At 45.7% G+C, this 15,456-nt stretch overlaps 2 protein-coding genes and 1 non-coding gene across 6 annotated transcripts; 1 reads left to right on the top strand and 2 right to left on the bottom strand.

Moving 5' to 3' along the window:
• The first annotated feature begins 3,520 nt into the window (after positions 1 to 3,520).
• On the top strand, positions 3,521 to 8,070 carry LOC135428594 (guanine nucleotide exchange factor subunit RIC1-like). Its single transcript, XM_064682667.1, has 4 exons — positions 3,521 to 3,638; positions 7,134 to 7,240; positions 7,338 to 7,384; positions 7,446 to 8,070. The coding sequence occupies exons 1-4, from the start codon at positions 3,521 to 3,523 to the stop codon at positions 8,068 to 8,070; spliced, it is 897 nt and encodes a 298-aa protein (XP_064538737.1).
• A 1,605-nt stretch (positions 8,071 to 9,675) lies between these two features.
• On the bottom strand, positions 9,676 to 12,933 carry LOC135428585 (solute carrier family 53 member 1). Of its 4 annotated transcripts, none has more exons than XM_064682653.1 (5): positions 12,769 to 12,933; positions 11,969 to 12,665; positions 10,533 to 11,243; positions 10,165 to 10,465; positions 9,676 to 10,073 (listed from the first exon to the last, which is right to left on the bottom strand). In XM_064682653.1, the coding sequence occupies exons 1-5, from the start codon at positions 12,835 to 12,837 to the stop codon at positions 9,860 to 9,862; spliced, it is 1,992 nt and encodes a 663-aa protein (XP_064538723.1). In that variant the 5' UTR covers positions 12,838 to 12,933; the 3' UTR covers positions 9,676 to 9,859. The 4 variants fall into 4 exon arrangements, with proteins under 4 accessions (XP_064538723.1, XP_064538724.1, XP_064538726.1 ...); XM_064682654.1 differs by having other exon boundaries at positions 11,969 to 12,656; XM_064682656.1 differs by lacking the exon at positions 12,769 to 12,933 and having other exon boundaries at positions 10,533 to 11,260; positions 11,969 to 12,327.
• A 2,216-nt stretch (positions 12,934 to 15,149) lies between these two features.
• Positions 15,150 to 15,221, bottom strand: TRNAP-CGG (transfer RNA proline (anticodon CGG)). The gene has a single exon. It is a non-coding gene; the product is annotated as a tRNA-Pro (tRNA).
• Between the last annotated feature and the right edge of the window lie 235 nt (positions 15,222 to 15,456).

Genomic DNA, 15,456 nt, shown 5'->3' with positions numbered 1-15,456 from the left:
CCAGCCAACAAACAGACAAACAAACAGTCACAAGGGAGAGCGATAGAGGTGGAGATAGAGGGGGGGTGGGGAAGGGGGGGGGCAAGCGGCGGTTGCTTAGCTGGCTACTTTTGGGCTCCGCAGCGATTGCGGCGCGGTTTGGCATACCCTGCGCACAGAGCGAAAGAGGGTATATTGGTTTTGTGTCAACCTGTACAAGCTTTATCCAAGCGCTCGCGATAGACGAAGTGTTTGTTTGAACTATCTATATAAACTATACTAGCGCGTATTGCCCGGCGTTGCCCGTGGAACGTTTTGTTCTTAACATATTTGATATTACCTTTTCACTAATAACACGCTCGTTTAAATCTTCCCATCTAGATTTCCACTTCTTTTTAAAATTATGTTTCAAGTGCGCCGAATAAAGAATCAGAGCTGGAAGAGAATCTTGGTGAGAATCATGATGAGATTCTTGAAGCTGACGAATAAACTTAAATCTTTGAATTTTCATTTTCCAGCGAGGAAGCTTGGATTCTGCGAAAAGTGTGAAACACGTCTCAAATGGGTTCTCATGTAGATCACTGGAAATGAATTTGAGCGCGAAACGTCGCCCACCAAATCTTTGACGCCCATTTCCACCAAGGAGGGATGGATTTTACGAAAAGTGTGAAACACGCCTCAAATGAGTTTGAGGCCAATCGGATGGTAAGCAAAAAAGTTGCATACAAACGTTTTTCGCAAGTTTTCCACGCTTGCGGGTGGAAATTGCCGAAACGATGGAATGGTTAAGATAGGGTATATAATTGCGTATATATCATTTAGTCGCAGCAATCCTTTTGCAGTTTGAAAGTCCTCGGCTTGGGCTTAGAGTCGCCTCTCTTCGAGCTGTGAGCAGAGTATGTCGCAGTCGGGCTGCGCGTTTTGTGTCTTTTTCTTTCAGTTTTTCTTCTTAATGCGTTCTTTGTTTTTGTATTATTTTGTTGTTGTTTTCATGCCCCATTAGCTGGGGAGCCGAGCTCCTGAGAGCCTGTTCGCGGCTGGCTTCTTTTGGCGCTTGCGCGTTTCTTTATGTGCCACTCGGGGCAGTCAGGCGCGCCGCGTCCTCAAATTGCGCGCCAACTGAAGCCAAGCCAAGCCAAGCCAAGCCAAGCTAAGAACAGCATCCAAGTGCGATGGCAGTTTAATCATTAGCAGCCAGCAGAGCGAAACAAAAGACTGTGGCAACAAACTTGCGCTCCTTCGGGCAGACACGCACACACAAAGTCGCACAGTAGCCAGCAAATCCGCTTGGGCAAATCTCTTCTCTTTTCTGCTTCTTCTGCTTCTCTCGACTCCGACTCCGACTCCAACTGACTTGACCCTGGCATTTGGCGGCGCAGACTTGCCCGCAGCTCGGAGCTGAAGATGCTTCACATAATAAGCAACAGAGATCCAAGGTTTTATTGAACGACAGATCAAGCTGAAGCTACAGTGAAAGCTCTTTACGGCGGACAAGCGCTTAGAGCTGATGATTCGAACGATGTCCAGCCGAGTGAGAAGGGCGGGGCAGGGTGGGGCAGACATCCAAGCGAGCTGGCAGGCGAGGCTTAGACGAGCCGCAGTTGGGCTAAGTCCACGGCACCAACGATTCCGATTGGAAAAAGGCTACAAGGCTACAAAGATGACATGGCCAGAAACAATAGGGACTCCTAAAATCTTGGCTCAAGTAAGATTCTTAGCAGGATATCTCAGGCGCCTTGGTACACAAGGAACATCGAGGGAGACCCAAGACCCAAGGAGACCCAATCCATCGTAGCCCACTCGCAAGGCGCCTTGCTGCTACTGGCAGAACGAGAATTGGATGGCTCGTTTCTGGCGTTTGTCTCTCCAGGGCAAGAAAGGGAAGACTTAAACGGCGCCAGCCACAGGATCTAGCTGACGGGATTCTCCAGCACAAAACTCATCGATATAAGAACTAAAAACTTGTCGCTTTATAGCCACAACCTTAGACTAATTGGCAGCAAGTCTTGTTAAGCAGCCAAAATTAGATGAAAGTTAACTTCTTAGTAATAAAATAAAAAAGTATAAAATATATAAATAAAACGGATGCAGAGATTCCTAAGGGGCCACGCCCCCGACAAGAAGGGGCAATAAGGCATTCAGTTTTCTATATGGAATTGTCATAGAGATGAGAATTAAATAGCCGCATTTAGCTCTTAGCTTTACCTCCGTCAATTCAGCTTGATTCCAGCTAAACTTCCAGCTAGCTATTTTCAGAGCTCGCCAGCTGAAAACAGTTGAAATTCGAGCTGCGATTCAGGCTAAGTTCAAACTTATTTAGCTATTTAGAGATAAGAGCAAGCTAGTCGCAGTTAGCTTTTAGCTTTACCTCCGTCAATTCAGCTAAATTCTAGCTAGCTATTTCCAGAGCTCGCCAACTGAAAACAGTTGAAATTCGAGCCGCGATTCAGGCTAAGTTCAAACTTATTTAGCTATTTCAAGCCAAAAATAAAATTTCCATAGAGATGCGATGAGAGCGAGATAGCGGCATTTAGCTCTTAGCTTTACCTCCGTCAATTCAGCTAAATTTCTAGCTAAATTCCAGCTTGATTCTAGCTTAATTTCTAGCTAGTTATTTTCAGAGCTCGCCAGCTGAAAACAGTTGAAATTCGTGCTGCGATTCAGGCTAACTTTAGACTTATTTAGCTATTTAAAATAAGAGCAAGCTAGTCGCAGTTAGCTCTTAGCTTTACCTCCGTCAATTCAGCTTGATTCTAGCTTAATTTCTAGCTAGTTATTTTCAGAGCTCGCCAGCTGAAAACAGTTGAAATTCGAGCTGCGAGACAGGCTGGCCTTCAAACAAATTTAGCTATTTTAAGCTCTGCCAGTTTGGTGTTTAGCCATTTTCAGCTATGGATTTGGCGCTGTCCGTTGTTAAAGCATTCACTGTACTCGCCGGAATGTCGCCTTTTTGTGCATAGAGCATTTCATATTCTAGGAAATGGCCGTCGGAGTGCTTCCTGCGCCGCCCACATCCCGATGCGAGTCTGTGCTTAATATTGATATCGACCTATACTTAACTCTGCCCAAACACATGTGTGTGCAAATCGATAAATGTGTCTACGTGTGTGTGCGAGTGTGTGTGTGTGCGAGTGAGTGTGTGTGTGTGCAAGAATGTTGCAATCGCGGCTGCCAATTCGACTTGTTGTCAATTATCATAATTTTGCTCGCAGTTGCTGTTGTTGTTGCTTTTGTGTCGTGCAGCACTGGCAACAATTTGTTGCAATTACATTGGCATTCTTCAAGCTGCACACACACACACACACACACACACACACACACAGAGTCAGCTGCTTAGCTAATTAAATTGAAATTCGTTTTCGCAACCGAATTGCACTTGTCGCCCGCCGCTCGTTGATTTAGCCACAGCCACGCCCACTCCGCCCAGCTCAGCCACACAATTTCATTTCATACTTATTTCGTTCGCCTCAGCTTGCACCACATAATTTGCAATTTTGCATGCCGCTGCCCAAAATGCATCCAACATCCAGCTTAGCCCATAATGAGCTGTGGCTGCCACCGCCACCAAATGGGCGCAGCAACTGCCACGCCCACCGCCCATAGCCAAGCGCAGTGTATGCGCTTTTCAGCCAGATTTGGCCACCTGCCGAAGCCACAAGGTAATTGTCAAATTTCTCTCGGGGCGCAGCACTTGAACAGCAAAGTTCCACCAAAACCCAAACAATTTTGGTAAAGAGAGTGCCCGACTGGGAGATACCCTGCCGCCAAGTCCGAGCTGCCGTTACAATTATTTACGCTTTTTGCGCTGCATACATACAGGATAACATACACACACATGCACATACACGCATGTTACACAAGCATTTCACACACACACATGCACACACACGCATGTCGCACACACATGCACAGACACGCATGCACACTCACGCATGCCACACAAGCATTTCACACACACACATGCACACACACGCATGTCGCACACACATGCACAGACACGCATGTCACCCACGCATATCACACACCCATTTCACATACGCATGTCGCATACGCATGTCAATCACGCATGTCACACACAAGCATGCACACACACGCATGTCACACATACATGCGTACACACGCATGTCACCCACGCATGTCACACACACGCATGTCACAAGCGGCTGTGCTTCTTTTTCCCTTAGCCCCACACTTTATATGGAATACGATATTTGCCTTGGTTCGGAAATTTACAGTCCGATCCTTATGAACTTTACAGGGCATTAATATGGCATACAAAATGTATATGGCATGCTTAAAGGTGCTCAGCGAGGTTCTCACTTCCTCAAACGAGTACTTTGTTGAGCTTTTGCATTTTGGGAAAGTTCAGAGTTGGAGCTGGGCAAACGTTTAAGCTTGATTTGTGTTGAGAATTTGTAATTCTTCGATTCGAATTTCTTTTTGGGATATGCCGAATGTTCGGTAAAATAACACATTAATTAAATAAAATATGATGCCAAATCTGCTGCTGATTGCGATTCGCGCAGCTGCACAAATTAAGCAGCTTTCGGCTGAGCTGCGAGGCTGAGGTCCGGTCCAACGGTGGCAGCTCAGCTCAGAACTTGCCACACGGACAATTTATGCGCACAAATTAACAGCAGCCAGCTGAAGAAGAAGGAGAAGTAGCAGACGAAGAAGCAGTAGAATATATGGTCTCCAGTCTCCAGTCTCCAGTCTCCAGTCTGCAGTCTTCGGGCAATCAAATGACTGCCACATAAATTTATGAGCAGCGTCTGCCAAATCTCTGGCGAGCTGTCACCGACAGATGGCACGGACGGGCGGACGGACGGGCGGGCGGACGGGCGGGCGTTGCGGACAGGCGCGTGCTGCGGCCAGCTGGAGCAAAGAGGGACAGCTGCAGCAGAGAAAGGAGCGCATGCTCAACTGGCCAAGCGGCAGCTGGCGGAGCTGAAGGAGCTGAAGAAAACCAGGAAAAGGAGCGCAAAACTCGTTTCGCACAACCAAGTGTGTGAGTGTGTGTGTGTGTGTGAGTGTTGCATGTTGTCTGGCATGTGTCCTGGCTAAATTTAGCACGAGCCCAGCTCAGCTCTGCTGCAAAAGGGCTTCAACTACCAAAAATAGTCGTTGGACTTTGGACAACAGTTCAGAGCTTTTCTGATGCTTCTTGTTGCTCTTCTTCTTCTTCTTCTTGTTGCTTCTTCTTGCCTCAAAACAAGCAGCCAGAAATGCAGCTGATTTGAAGCCGACTCGACAATCTCTGTCCCCAAAAAAACATATAAAGAAAGTAGTCTGTTTTTTTGTTCTTTGTAGAAACTTCTAAATATTCACGCCTTTGTTAATTTATTCATGAGTCGAAGAAATATTCAAAACGCGTTAAAAGATGGGCGCCCAATTAATGATATGAGGGCGCATGGCTTATTAGGCCCGACTGCGTGATTTTCCCATATTCATCAAATTTGCATTTCTTCAGTTGAAGACATTTTTTACATTACGATAAAGTGGAGAAAATAAATTATGCTTGAAATTTCACTGGAATTCCGAGAAACAACTTTGAATAATCTTATAATAAAAATAAAAAATAAATTATAATAATAAAAAATAAGTAGGAGAGAAACATTCGACTCTATATAGCTATATGTGTTCTTTTCTTCATTTTTGACTGACTCGATACCTTGGAAAGCAGATTCCAAGTTCACAAAATCGATAAATATCGATTTCCAGCACAGGTTTTTTGAGCATATCTCGGAGATTATCGGGGCTAGAGACTTCGAATTTGGCATGTTCATAGTTTCTTCTACAATTGATGCATATTGTATAAAATAAAACAAGAGTGGTGGGAGTGCCCGACCAGGAGATACCCTTTACCCAGTGAGAGCAGGCTTACAATCAATTCAGCTTATTTCTATACGCACACATACATGCACACACACACACACAATCACAAGCACGCTCTCCTCCTTCTATAGTTCTGCTTTCCTTAGCCCTTTACTGCAAGAAGCGTATTCTTGATTAACTTCGGCGCTTGTTGTCCGATCTTTATGGAAATAAATACGGCAGCTTAATATGTTTAAATGCCAAAGCCCCAGATCAAGCCCCAAAAACATGGCGATCTATCTATCTATATCTAAGAGATTTACCAAAATTTGCTGTCTACATCCTGTATAATTCCCAAGCAAGAAAGTATTACGCATCGATTTAAATCGATTTTACAAATAATATGACTTGCTGCATCGTTGCAGAAGTTACTCAACTATGAATTAAAGTCTAAAGTAAAGCGAATTTATTTATATTGCGGCCAGGTTGCAGGGCATTCGCCCGGCGTGCACACCTGTTGTCAAACTTGTCAAACTTGGGCACGCCCAGGAAAGGTTGACAATTTAGCTGCGAAAATTGCGTAATATATGTGGCAAGCCACAATTTTCCATTTCCAATTGAACGCCTTGTTTGGTCTGGCCCTCGAACCGAACTCAAGCTGGAGCTGGAGCTGGAGTTGGAGTCGGAGCTGGTCGGTTGTTGGCTTCGATTGGACTGGATTTGTTTGTTTGTTAGTCGCTTGTTATCTTTGGACTGGTTTGCTTGTTTGTTTGTTTGTTTTGCTCCGCTTTTGGCGCGTGTGCAGCAAACTGTACCAAGATCAACAATATCTGCCTGGCATATTGCACGCGCAGTCAGCCCAGTTAGTTGGCCATTGTTGTTGTTGGAACAAGAACAGAAAAGACGACGACACACGACAACAATTAACAACAACAACAACAACAACAACAACGTCTAGCGGCAACTGTACACAACACTTGCCACATTCTGTCCTCCTGCCTCGCCTGCTCCCTGGCATCGGCTGAGTCGCAGCTCCATAGTTGCCGTTCTTGTCGCGACAAGCTGCATAAATTGCAGTTGTCATTACCAGCAACAACCACAGCAACAACCACAGCAACAACAACAACAACAACAACCACAGCAACGACAACAACAACGGCAATGCTGATGGCAAATTTATGTTTGCCTCGTGCCCAAGTCAAATATGAAAGCAGCAGAAAAACCACTCGAGTGACAGATAAGCTGCATTGACAACGCCAATCGACCAGGCCAGACGCTAGTCCCAGTCCCTGTCTCTATTCCAGTGTTTATTCCAGTCTCTTTCCCAGCGTCTATTCCAGTCCCAGTCTTAGTCTATATTCCAGTCCCTATCCCAGTCTCTATTCCAGTCTCTATACCAGTTTCTATTCCAGTCTCTATTCCAATCTCTATTCCAGTCTCTATTCCAGTCACTTTCCCAACCTTTATTCCAGTCCCAGTCCCAGTCTATATTCCAGTCTCTATTCCAGTTTCTATTCCAGTCTCTATTCCAATCTCTATTCCAGTCTCTATTCCAGTCACTTTCCCAACCTTTATTCCAGTCCCAGTCCCAGTCTATATTCTAGTCTCTATTCCAGTTTCTATTCCAGTCTCTATTCCAATCTCTATTCCAGTCTCTATTCCAGTCACTTTCCCAACCTTTATTCCAGTCCCAGTCCCAGTCTATATTCCAGTCTCTATTTCAGTTTCTATTCCAGTCTCTATTCCAGTCTCTATTCCAGTCTCTATTCCAGTCACTTTCCCAACCTTTATTCCAGTCCCAGTCCCAGTCTATATTCCAGTCTCTATTCCAGTTTCTATTCCAGTCTCTATTCCAATCTCTATTCCAGTCTCTATTCCAGTCACTTTCCCAACCTCTATTCCAGTCCCAGTCCCAGTCTATATTCCAGTCTCTATTCCAGTCTCTATCCCTATTCCAGTCTCTATCCCAGTCTCTATCCTAGTCTCTATCCCAGTCTCTATTCCAGTCTCTATCCCAGTCTCTATTCCAGTCTCTACCCCAGTCTCTATCCCAGTCCCAGTCTCTATCCCTATCCCAGTTTCTATCCCAGTCCCAGTCTATATTCCAGTCTCTACCCCTATTCCAGTCTCTATCCCAGTCTCTATCCCAGTCTCTATCCTAGTCTCTATCCCAGTCTCTATTCCAATCTCTATTCCAGTCTCTACCCCAGTCTCTATTCCAGTCCCAGTCCCTTTCCCACTCCCAATCCCAGTCCCAGTCTAGGGTCAAGCAATTAACAGGTCAGAGCACAGTTGAAAGTGCACACGATTTGTCATATCTGTAATAGGATCTGGCATAGCATCAGATCGGCAGCCAGCAGTGGAAGTGGGGAGCTTCCATTGAAAGAAGGACTATCGAATGACCCGAGTCAATAAAGCGATTATCTACGCATTCCTGTCCACACCCACACACACACAGAAATCCTTGAGAGTTAGGCCATAACAAACAAATAATAAAAACCAAACTCAAAGCCGCTTAACAATTTGTTTTAATCTACCCTCAAGCTGACCTTCGAAACGAACATAGAAAACAAACCCCAGGCAAATTAATGTGTTTCCCACTCCCAAAAAAAAAAAAAAAACTCTGATCCTCCTTTTGGGTTTGGTTTCTCATCTATCATTGCTTTAGACCTGAAATGTTGAGGTTTTCTTCGCGGGTTGCTACCCGAAAATATTTCATTTTAATTAGTATATGCGCTTCTCAGAATACGAACTACCAAAACTTTGTAGAATCTGAACCAATTTTTGTGACGAAATATAACTTTAACACGATTTGTCTGATGTTTCTTAAAATGAGAAAAGAGATTTCATATATTTTATCGATTGTCGATATAGGAATGTAAGTCGCATGGGAAAATATCAATTAATTGATCGATGGATTTCGATATATCCAGCATCGATCGATATTCACATGCATATCCCTTGTAGCCAAATTCCACTGTCAACATTTCTAACATTTTATTTGACTTTTAGCATCAAACCGATCAGCTGTTTATTTAGAGAAGCGGCACTGACACTTGCCAATGAAATCGCAGAATGTGCATTTACCAAATGTAACATATTTTGAGCATAGTGGAATCAGGCTATTAGCTGTTAATTGTAAAGTATGATCATTCGGACTAGGTGATTCCTCGTGGAAACTATCGATAAGCGACATAGTCACAATTAGCTATCGATAATAAGCTATCGATAGCTGATTATTGTGACGAAAATCAATCGAAATCATGGCAAAAGTTGATAAGGCGCCCAAAGTTCCAGCTAATACAACTTTGTTAAAGCCTAACTGATGTTTATGCTATGCTTAGTATCTAAATCTAAGCAGAGTTTTTGCTTTTGTTTTTCTCGAGTAGCTGAGCAAAAAGAAAAAAACAACAAAGAGATCTCGACGATAAGTAGAAGGAGCACAAGCCGCAGCAAATGAGGATCTGTTGTTGTTTTAGCGCTTTTTTACGATGATCTTAAACATGATCGGGCACCGAGCAGATGAGGCAGCATAAATTGAGTGGCTCCTCGTCCAGTCGGACGGTTGCCAGCTAATCGCTTCATTAATTAAATGGAAAGGCAAAGAGAGAGAGAGAGAGAGAAGAAATCAAAGCTCAGCAACCAGAGGCGGTAATTAAAAGATCTTTTTAACAACCAGCTGCAGGTCCGAGTCCCACTTTGTGTGCCAACCAATGACAATTGCTATCCGAATAGAGCTGGCGGCAGCTGGAGGGCCGTCGAGGAGGAACAGATGGGAAGGGGGCGCCACTGTTGGCCAGGCTGCATTTGGGTGCAGCTGCGCAACCGGTTTGGCGCGTGTCTCAGCTCAGCCCGATGCCCGATGCCCGATGCGCGCTCCTCTTTCTCTGGGGTCCGTTTATTTTATTTTCTTGTTTTCTTTTTGCACAAATGAATTAATTAAAGAAGTGGCTTAAATGACAACGACGATGACGGAGGGCCATTAACATTAACGGCAAACGGGCCAATGGACACACATGCGTATGGCGAATGGCGAGTGACAGGCAGACAGCTGCGGTTGGGTTATCTAAAAGTATTCCTTGCCCAGACGACGACGCTCGTCGGGCTTGCGGCCAGCGGCGGCGCCGGGCGCAGCGCCGTCAGCCTCGCCCATCATATTCTCGAGCATGCGCTCCTGCTGGGAATTGAGTGCGGCCAAGTGGATGTCGCGCGTGGCACGAAAATGGCCGCAATTGTACAAATGCTCGTTCTCCAGCCGTATATAATTCCATATGAAGCGACTGCAGAACAGAACAGAACAGAACAGAAGGAAGCCGTAAGCACAAAGAGTACTCAGCTGGGTGATGGGTGGTTGGTGGTGGACAGACTCACCGCGTGATCTCTAGGATGCTGGCGAAGGTCTTGATGTTGTAGGGCGTGATCAGCTTGTGGTAGAGGACCAGGAACTCGACGGCCCAAAAGCAGCGCAGGATTAGATTCTCAATGATGACAAAGTAGTAGAAGGCCTGCGGATAGACCAGCTTCTCGCGCAGAAACAAATGCTCGCCCCGCCAGATCTTAAAGATGCCAAAGTCCTTGCACACGTCCCACAGATAACAGTAGATGGTCGACACAATGTAGCTCAGTATAAAGAACCAGGTGTACGGATTGCTAAACGTATTCGCATAGCCATCTGCAAAAGACTGCCAGAGAGTGAGTGTCGGTGGGCGGAGATGGGGGGGCCAGCAGTTAGTCCGTACCATCCGTGCGTCCGCGCATTGTCGAGAAGAAGACCACAAAGAAGGTTGTCGAGTATTTGCCGGCATTGATCAGGTAGCTGGCCGACTTGGAGCCGCTGTCCCGGAACCGTCTCAGGCACTGGGCAAAGCGAAACCAGGCGGGCAGGCAGCGCGATATGGGCACAAACATATCCTCCTCGAAGCAGAAGTCAACGCTTGCGTAGCGCAGCCAGCAGACGACATAGAAGCGTACAATGTAATAGTAGTCGGCCATGCAGGTCACCAGGGAGTTCATCTGGTCGCCCATCCAGAAATCGGCGAATCCCACGTAGTGCAGCGGCGCGGTTATGACGCGCCCCACCAGCCGCATCGTCCACCAGCGGGCGGGCCAGTTCATGATAGGCAGCGGATTGATCAGCAGCATGATCATGATCAGGGTCAGCGCCAGCGGGAAGACGAACGGATCGTCTACATGGATCAGATCGTGGAACAGAAAGCCCAATATCGATAGCGTCCATAGCAGGCCAAAGGTGCACGCGATCTCCAAAAATGTGGCCGGCTGCAGGTGACTGCGCGGATCGATCTCAAATATGAGCACATGATTGACGCCCGCACGCTGCCAGCCGGCCACATTGGCGGCCATATAAAAGTTAAAGATCACCCACGTGAAGGGTCCACGGTAGAGGCGCATGAATGCCTCAATGTTCCCCTGCAACGGCGGCCTCCGGAAGTCTAAGCGTGAACGGGCACTGCGTTTTAGTTGAGTTTAGTTGCGATTAGGGATGTAAGTCGCACTGCCAAATATCGATGTGTCGATGCATCGATCGATCGATTAATCGATTAATCGATCGATATTCCTTAATTGTGATTCATAATGTATCGATAATCAGAATTGGAGATGGGTATAGGGTCACCAATGGGAAGCCTATCGATAAGAGATATAATCACAATTAGGCATCGATCGATCGATCGATCGTTGGCAACGATAACGAACATCGATCGATATTCCTTGAGTTTGATAGGGATAAAAGATACTATCAATATAAAGCATCAATCATCGATCGATATTCAAGTTCCCTAATCGTGATTATTTAAGTATCGAAAGTCGAAATCAAAGATAGGAATAGATATAGGAGCATAAGCCTAACATCTATCGATAGAGATCGATGAAACACAGCTTGAGCTCCGCATGGAATCGATACTGATATCTATGCGGAATAATCAGGATTGCATTAACTTTCGGTATCGATAAACGATCGAGTCTCGAAATGGTTGACGTGACTATTGAACTATCGAAGTTTGGCACTTATTGATGAAAGATAAAATCACGATTAGGGTGCATCGCCGATACATCTGTGGAGCATCGGGCGATCGATATCGATGCAGTTCGATACATCGATGCGTTTTGTTTACATCCCTAGCTGGAATGTAAGGGACTGGCTAGTTGGAAGACTCACAGCTGAAGAGCGTGGTGAACGCGAGCATGAGGAACATGCCCAGAGCCAGACCGGCACGAAAGACAATCCGCGCCGGCGTCGGCTGGCCCAGGGGCGGTACTCGCAGCTTGGTCATCGCGCGCGATCGATCGCCCCCGGCCAGATAATGGGTGTAGAGCTCCTCGACCTCGACGACCATGCGCTGGAGGGCGCGCTGGTCGGTGAACGGGGCATAGATAACGTTGCGCTCCAGCCATTCGGCGCCGCGCGTCGATCTCAGATGCTTGTCGTACTTCTTACAGATCTTACGGAAGCCGGTCTCGTTCAGGGACTGGAAATTCTGCAGCAGCACCAAGGTCAAATAGAACTCGCTGTAGGCATTGCGCAGCTGTCGCTGGGTCATCAGCTTCCGGTTGCTGCTGCTGCTATTCGCGCGCACGCTCACCGCCGACTGCCGCTGCGAATTCAGGGAGTAGGAGCTGGCGGTGTGGCCAGGCGCTCGCGCCGTGGCCAACAGCTGCAGCTTGAGTGTGCCATGCTTGCGGCGTGCCTCCGCCAGCTTCTCCAGAAAGAAATTGTTTACTCGGGTCAGCTCGTGGTGGCACTCCGTAAAGAACTGCTCCTCGAAGGCGGCATAGTAGGCATTGAGCTCCGCTTGGCTTACCGCATCCCCCGTTGGGGCACCGTCCACGCCACGCCGGATGAGCGTCTTCAGGTCCTTGGAATGGATTGTTAGTTGTTGGATTGCCTGCTGCCAGGCAGTCTAGTCTAACTAAAAAAAACTGTGTTCGTTGTTGCTGTTGTGCTCGCAACTGGCTCACCGTATATCGCATGTACTGCTGCCGCCATTCGATGGTCAGGTGCGTCTCAAAGGTCTTGCCAAATTTCATCGTTGGCACAAGCCCCACAAGCAGCGCATGCGTCTCGCTGCTCTGTGGCTGAGGCTAGCTGAGTTTCAGTCTCGTCAGTTTCAACAAATTCTGACATCTTTCTCACATGCGTGTCGAGTCTGGAAATTGAACAACCTGACTCAACAACAAACACAGCCAATCAAATGCCTAACCAGACGAGGCAGTCAGGAGGCTCAGGAGAAGATCGTTTAAGGACCTCATCCAACTACGACAGAAGAGACGCCCCAGAATCAACCGAAAACTATTGACCCAGTTGTCCACGCTCAAGCTTGAGGACCCAACCAGGCTGCGTGAAACATCAGCTAAGCCAACTGTGTTGTAATAAAAATTTATGCTATTTTTGATGCAATACAATAAACGTTTATATAAAAAAAGAAACTAGAAAGAAGGGATATCTTCGGCACGCCGCAGATTTAATACCCTTGCAAACCCAAGCTTTTCATAACGCTTTGCTCTTATCTAAGAAGCACAGGGAAAATAATTAAATGCAGAGTATGGTTAAAATATCTTGAAAAACAAATAAGTTTTTCATACCGAAAACTCATTTTCGCCCGATCGTTCCTATGGCAGCTATATGATATAGTGGTCCGATGAAAATAAGATTTTGCATACATGTAGGGAACATAGTAAAACTAATAAATGCCGAGTTTGGTCAAGATATCTTGAAAAACAAAAAAGTTTTCCATACAACAACTTAATTTTCGATCGATCGTTCCTATGGCAGCTATATGATATAGTGGTCCGATGTTGATAGGATTTTGCAAATATATGAGGAGCATAGTTAAACTAATAAATGTCGAGTTTGGTTAAGATATCTTGAAAAGCAAAAAAGTTTTTCATACGAGAACCTACTTTTCGACCGATCGTTCGTATGGCAGCTGTATGATATAGTGGTCCGATGTAAATATGATTTTGCATAAATGTAGGGAAGATAGTGAGACTTATAATTGGCAAGTTTGGTCAAGATATCTTGAAAAACATAAAAGTTTTCCATACAACAACTTAATTTTCGACCGATCGTTCCTATGGCAGCTATATGTAATAGTGGTCCGATGTTGATAGGATTTTGCAAATACATGAGGAGCATAGTAAAACTAATAAATGTCGAGTTTGGTCAAGATATCTTGATAAGCAAAAAAGTTTCCCATACAAGAACCTAATTTTCGACCGATCGTTCCTATGGCAGCTGTATGATATAGTGGTCCGATCCAGCTGGTTCCGACATAGGTACTGCGTGCAACAGAAAGAGGCATTTCTGCAAAGTTTCATGACGATAGCTTTACAACTGAGAGACTAGCACGCATAGAAACAGACGGTCATGGCTATATCGACTGGGCTGTTGATACTGATCAAGAATCTATATATCTATATACTTTATGGGGTCGGAGATGTTTCCTTCGAAGCGATACACATTTTGTGACCGAATTGTAATACCGTCTGCAAGGGTATAAAAATGATGGAGTTCCGAGTATATCTGGCCGATTTTGTGGAAAAACTCAGTGGCTGGCGACTAATCACTCGCTCCAAGGCCTAAAGTTAGTCATATTTCTAGCCGGTCCGTCGATTCGTCTGAGTCACAGGCATTCACCGACAGCTGATGACCCTCTCAAGAGCTTCTCCCACGGTTCACACGCCCGCAAATTACTTTACCAGAACGGGCCAGAGCCCAGCAAATTTTCTTTTTGTTTTCGTTTCAATTTTTTTTTTTTTGGCAAGTGACTTCCTGTCCGGCCAGGTGAGTCACTTGCTCCGTCTACTTCCTTTTCTCACTCTTCTGCTGCTTCTTCTTTCTCTGGCCGTTGCGGCTTGTTGACTGGGCCAAATTATCGCAGGCATCGCTGACAACGTTAACGCTCGCTGCCGACGCTTAAATCATTTTGGCAACAACAAACCGAAAGTGCCCAAATGAAGAAGAACATGCAGTTGTTGTTATTTGTGGGCGTGGCACTAGCAAAAACAGTTACACAGCAAACAAACAAAAATTGATTGCAATAAAAAATCAATCGAAAAGAAGAAGTCAACTTTACATAACTTATACATTAATTAGATTATCTTTCCGTGGGATATTTATGTTTAAATTTATCTTAAATGAAAATGTACATGCAACTGTCTCTTTAGGCGATTCCCAACGATGAGATACCCCTTAATGGAAGCCTTGTTCCAAAAATTCAATCTTAGAGTTTACGCATAACGTGTCTGGGTATACACTAAATATGTGTATAGAATGTTTCTTTTTCATATCTATTAAATTATCTAATTTCAAAAATATGAATAAAAGAAAGTACAGCTGTGGGCTCGTCCGGGAGTTGAACCCGGGACCTCTCGCACCCGAAGCGAGAATCATACCCCTAGACCAACGAGCCGTGTTGAGCGGCGCCGATAAAGCTAGAGATATCAATCAACGAAAAAGTGACGACACATAATTGTGTTATCAATTGCAAGCAAATTGATGAAGAGAGCGAATCGAAGCGAGGGGGTGGGGAGGGGGGAGGACGATTGGAATTCCAGGCACTGTTGAGTCTGGCACTTGTGCGGCTGCCGGTGATCAGCCGCCTACGACAAAGTGCCGCTAGAAAACGGCACCACGACAAACCGCAG

The sequence above is a fragment of the Drosophila montana genome, unplaced genomic scaffold (genome assembly GCF_035044405.1).
Source record: "Drosophila montana isolate Dmon_TW-CO22-7 unplaced genomic scaffold, ASM3504440v1 contig_2482_1, whole genome shotgun sequence".
Taxonomy (NCBI): domain Eukaryota; kingdom Metazoa; phylum Arthropoda; class Insecta; order Diptera; family Drosophilidae; genus Drosophila; species Drosophila montana.
Note: the sequence above shows the minus strand (reverse complement) of the source record. Positions and strands in the feature narration are given on the sequence as shown.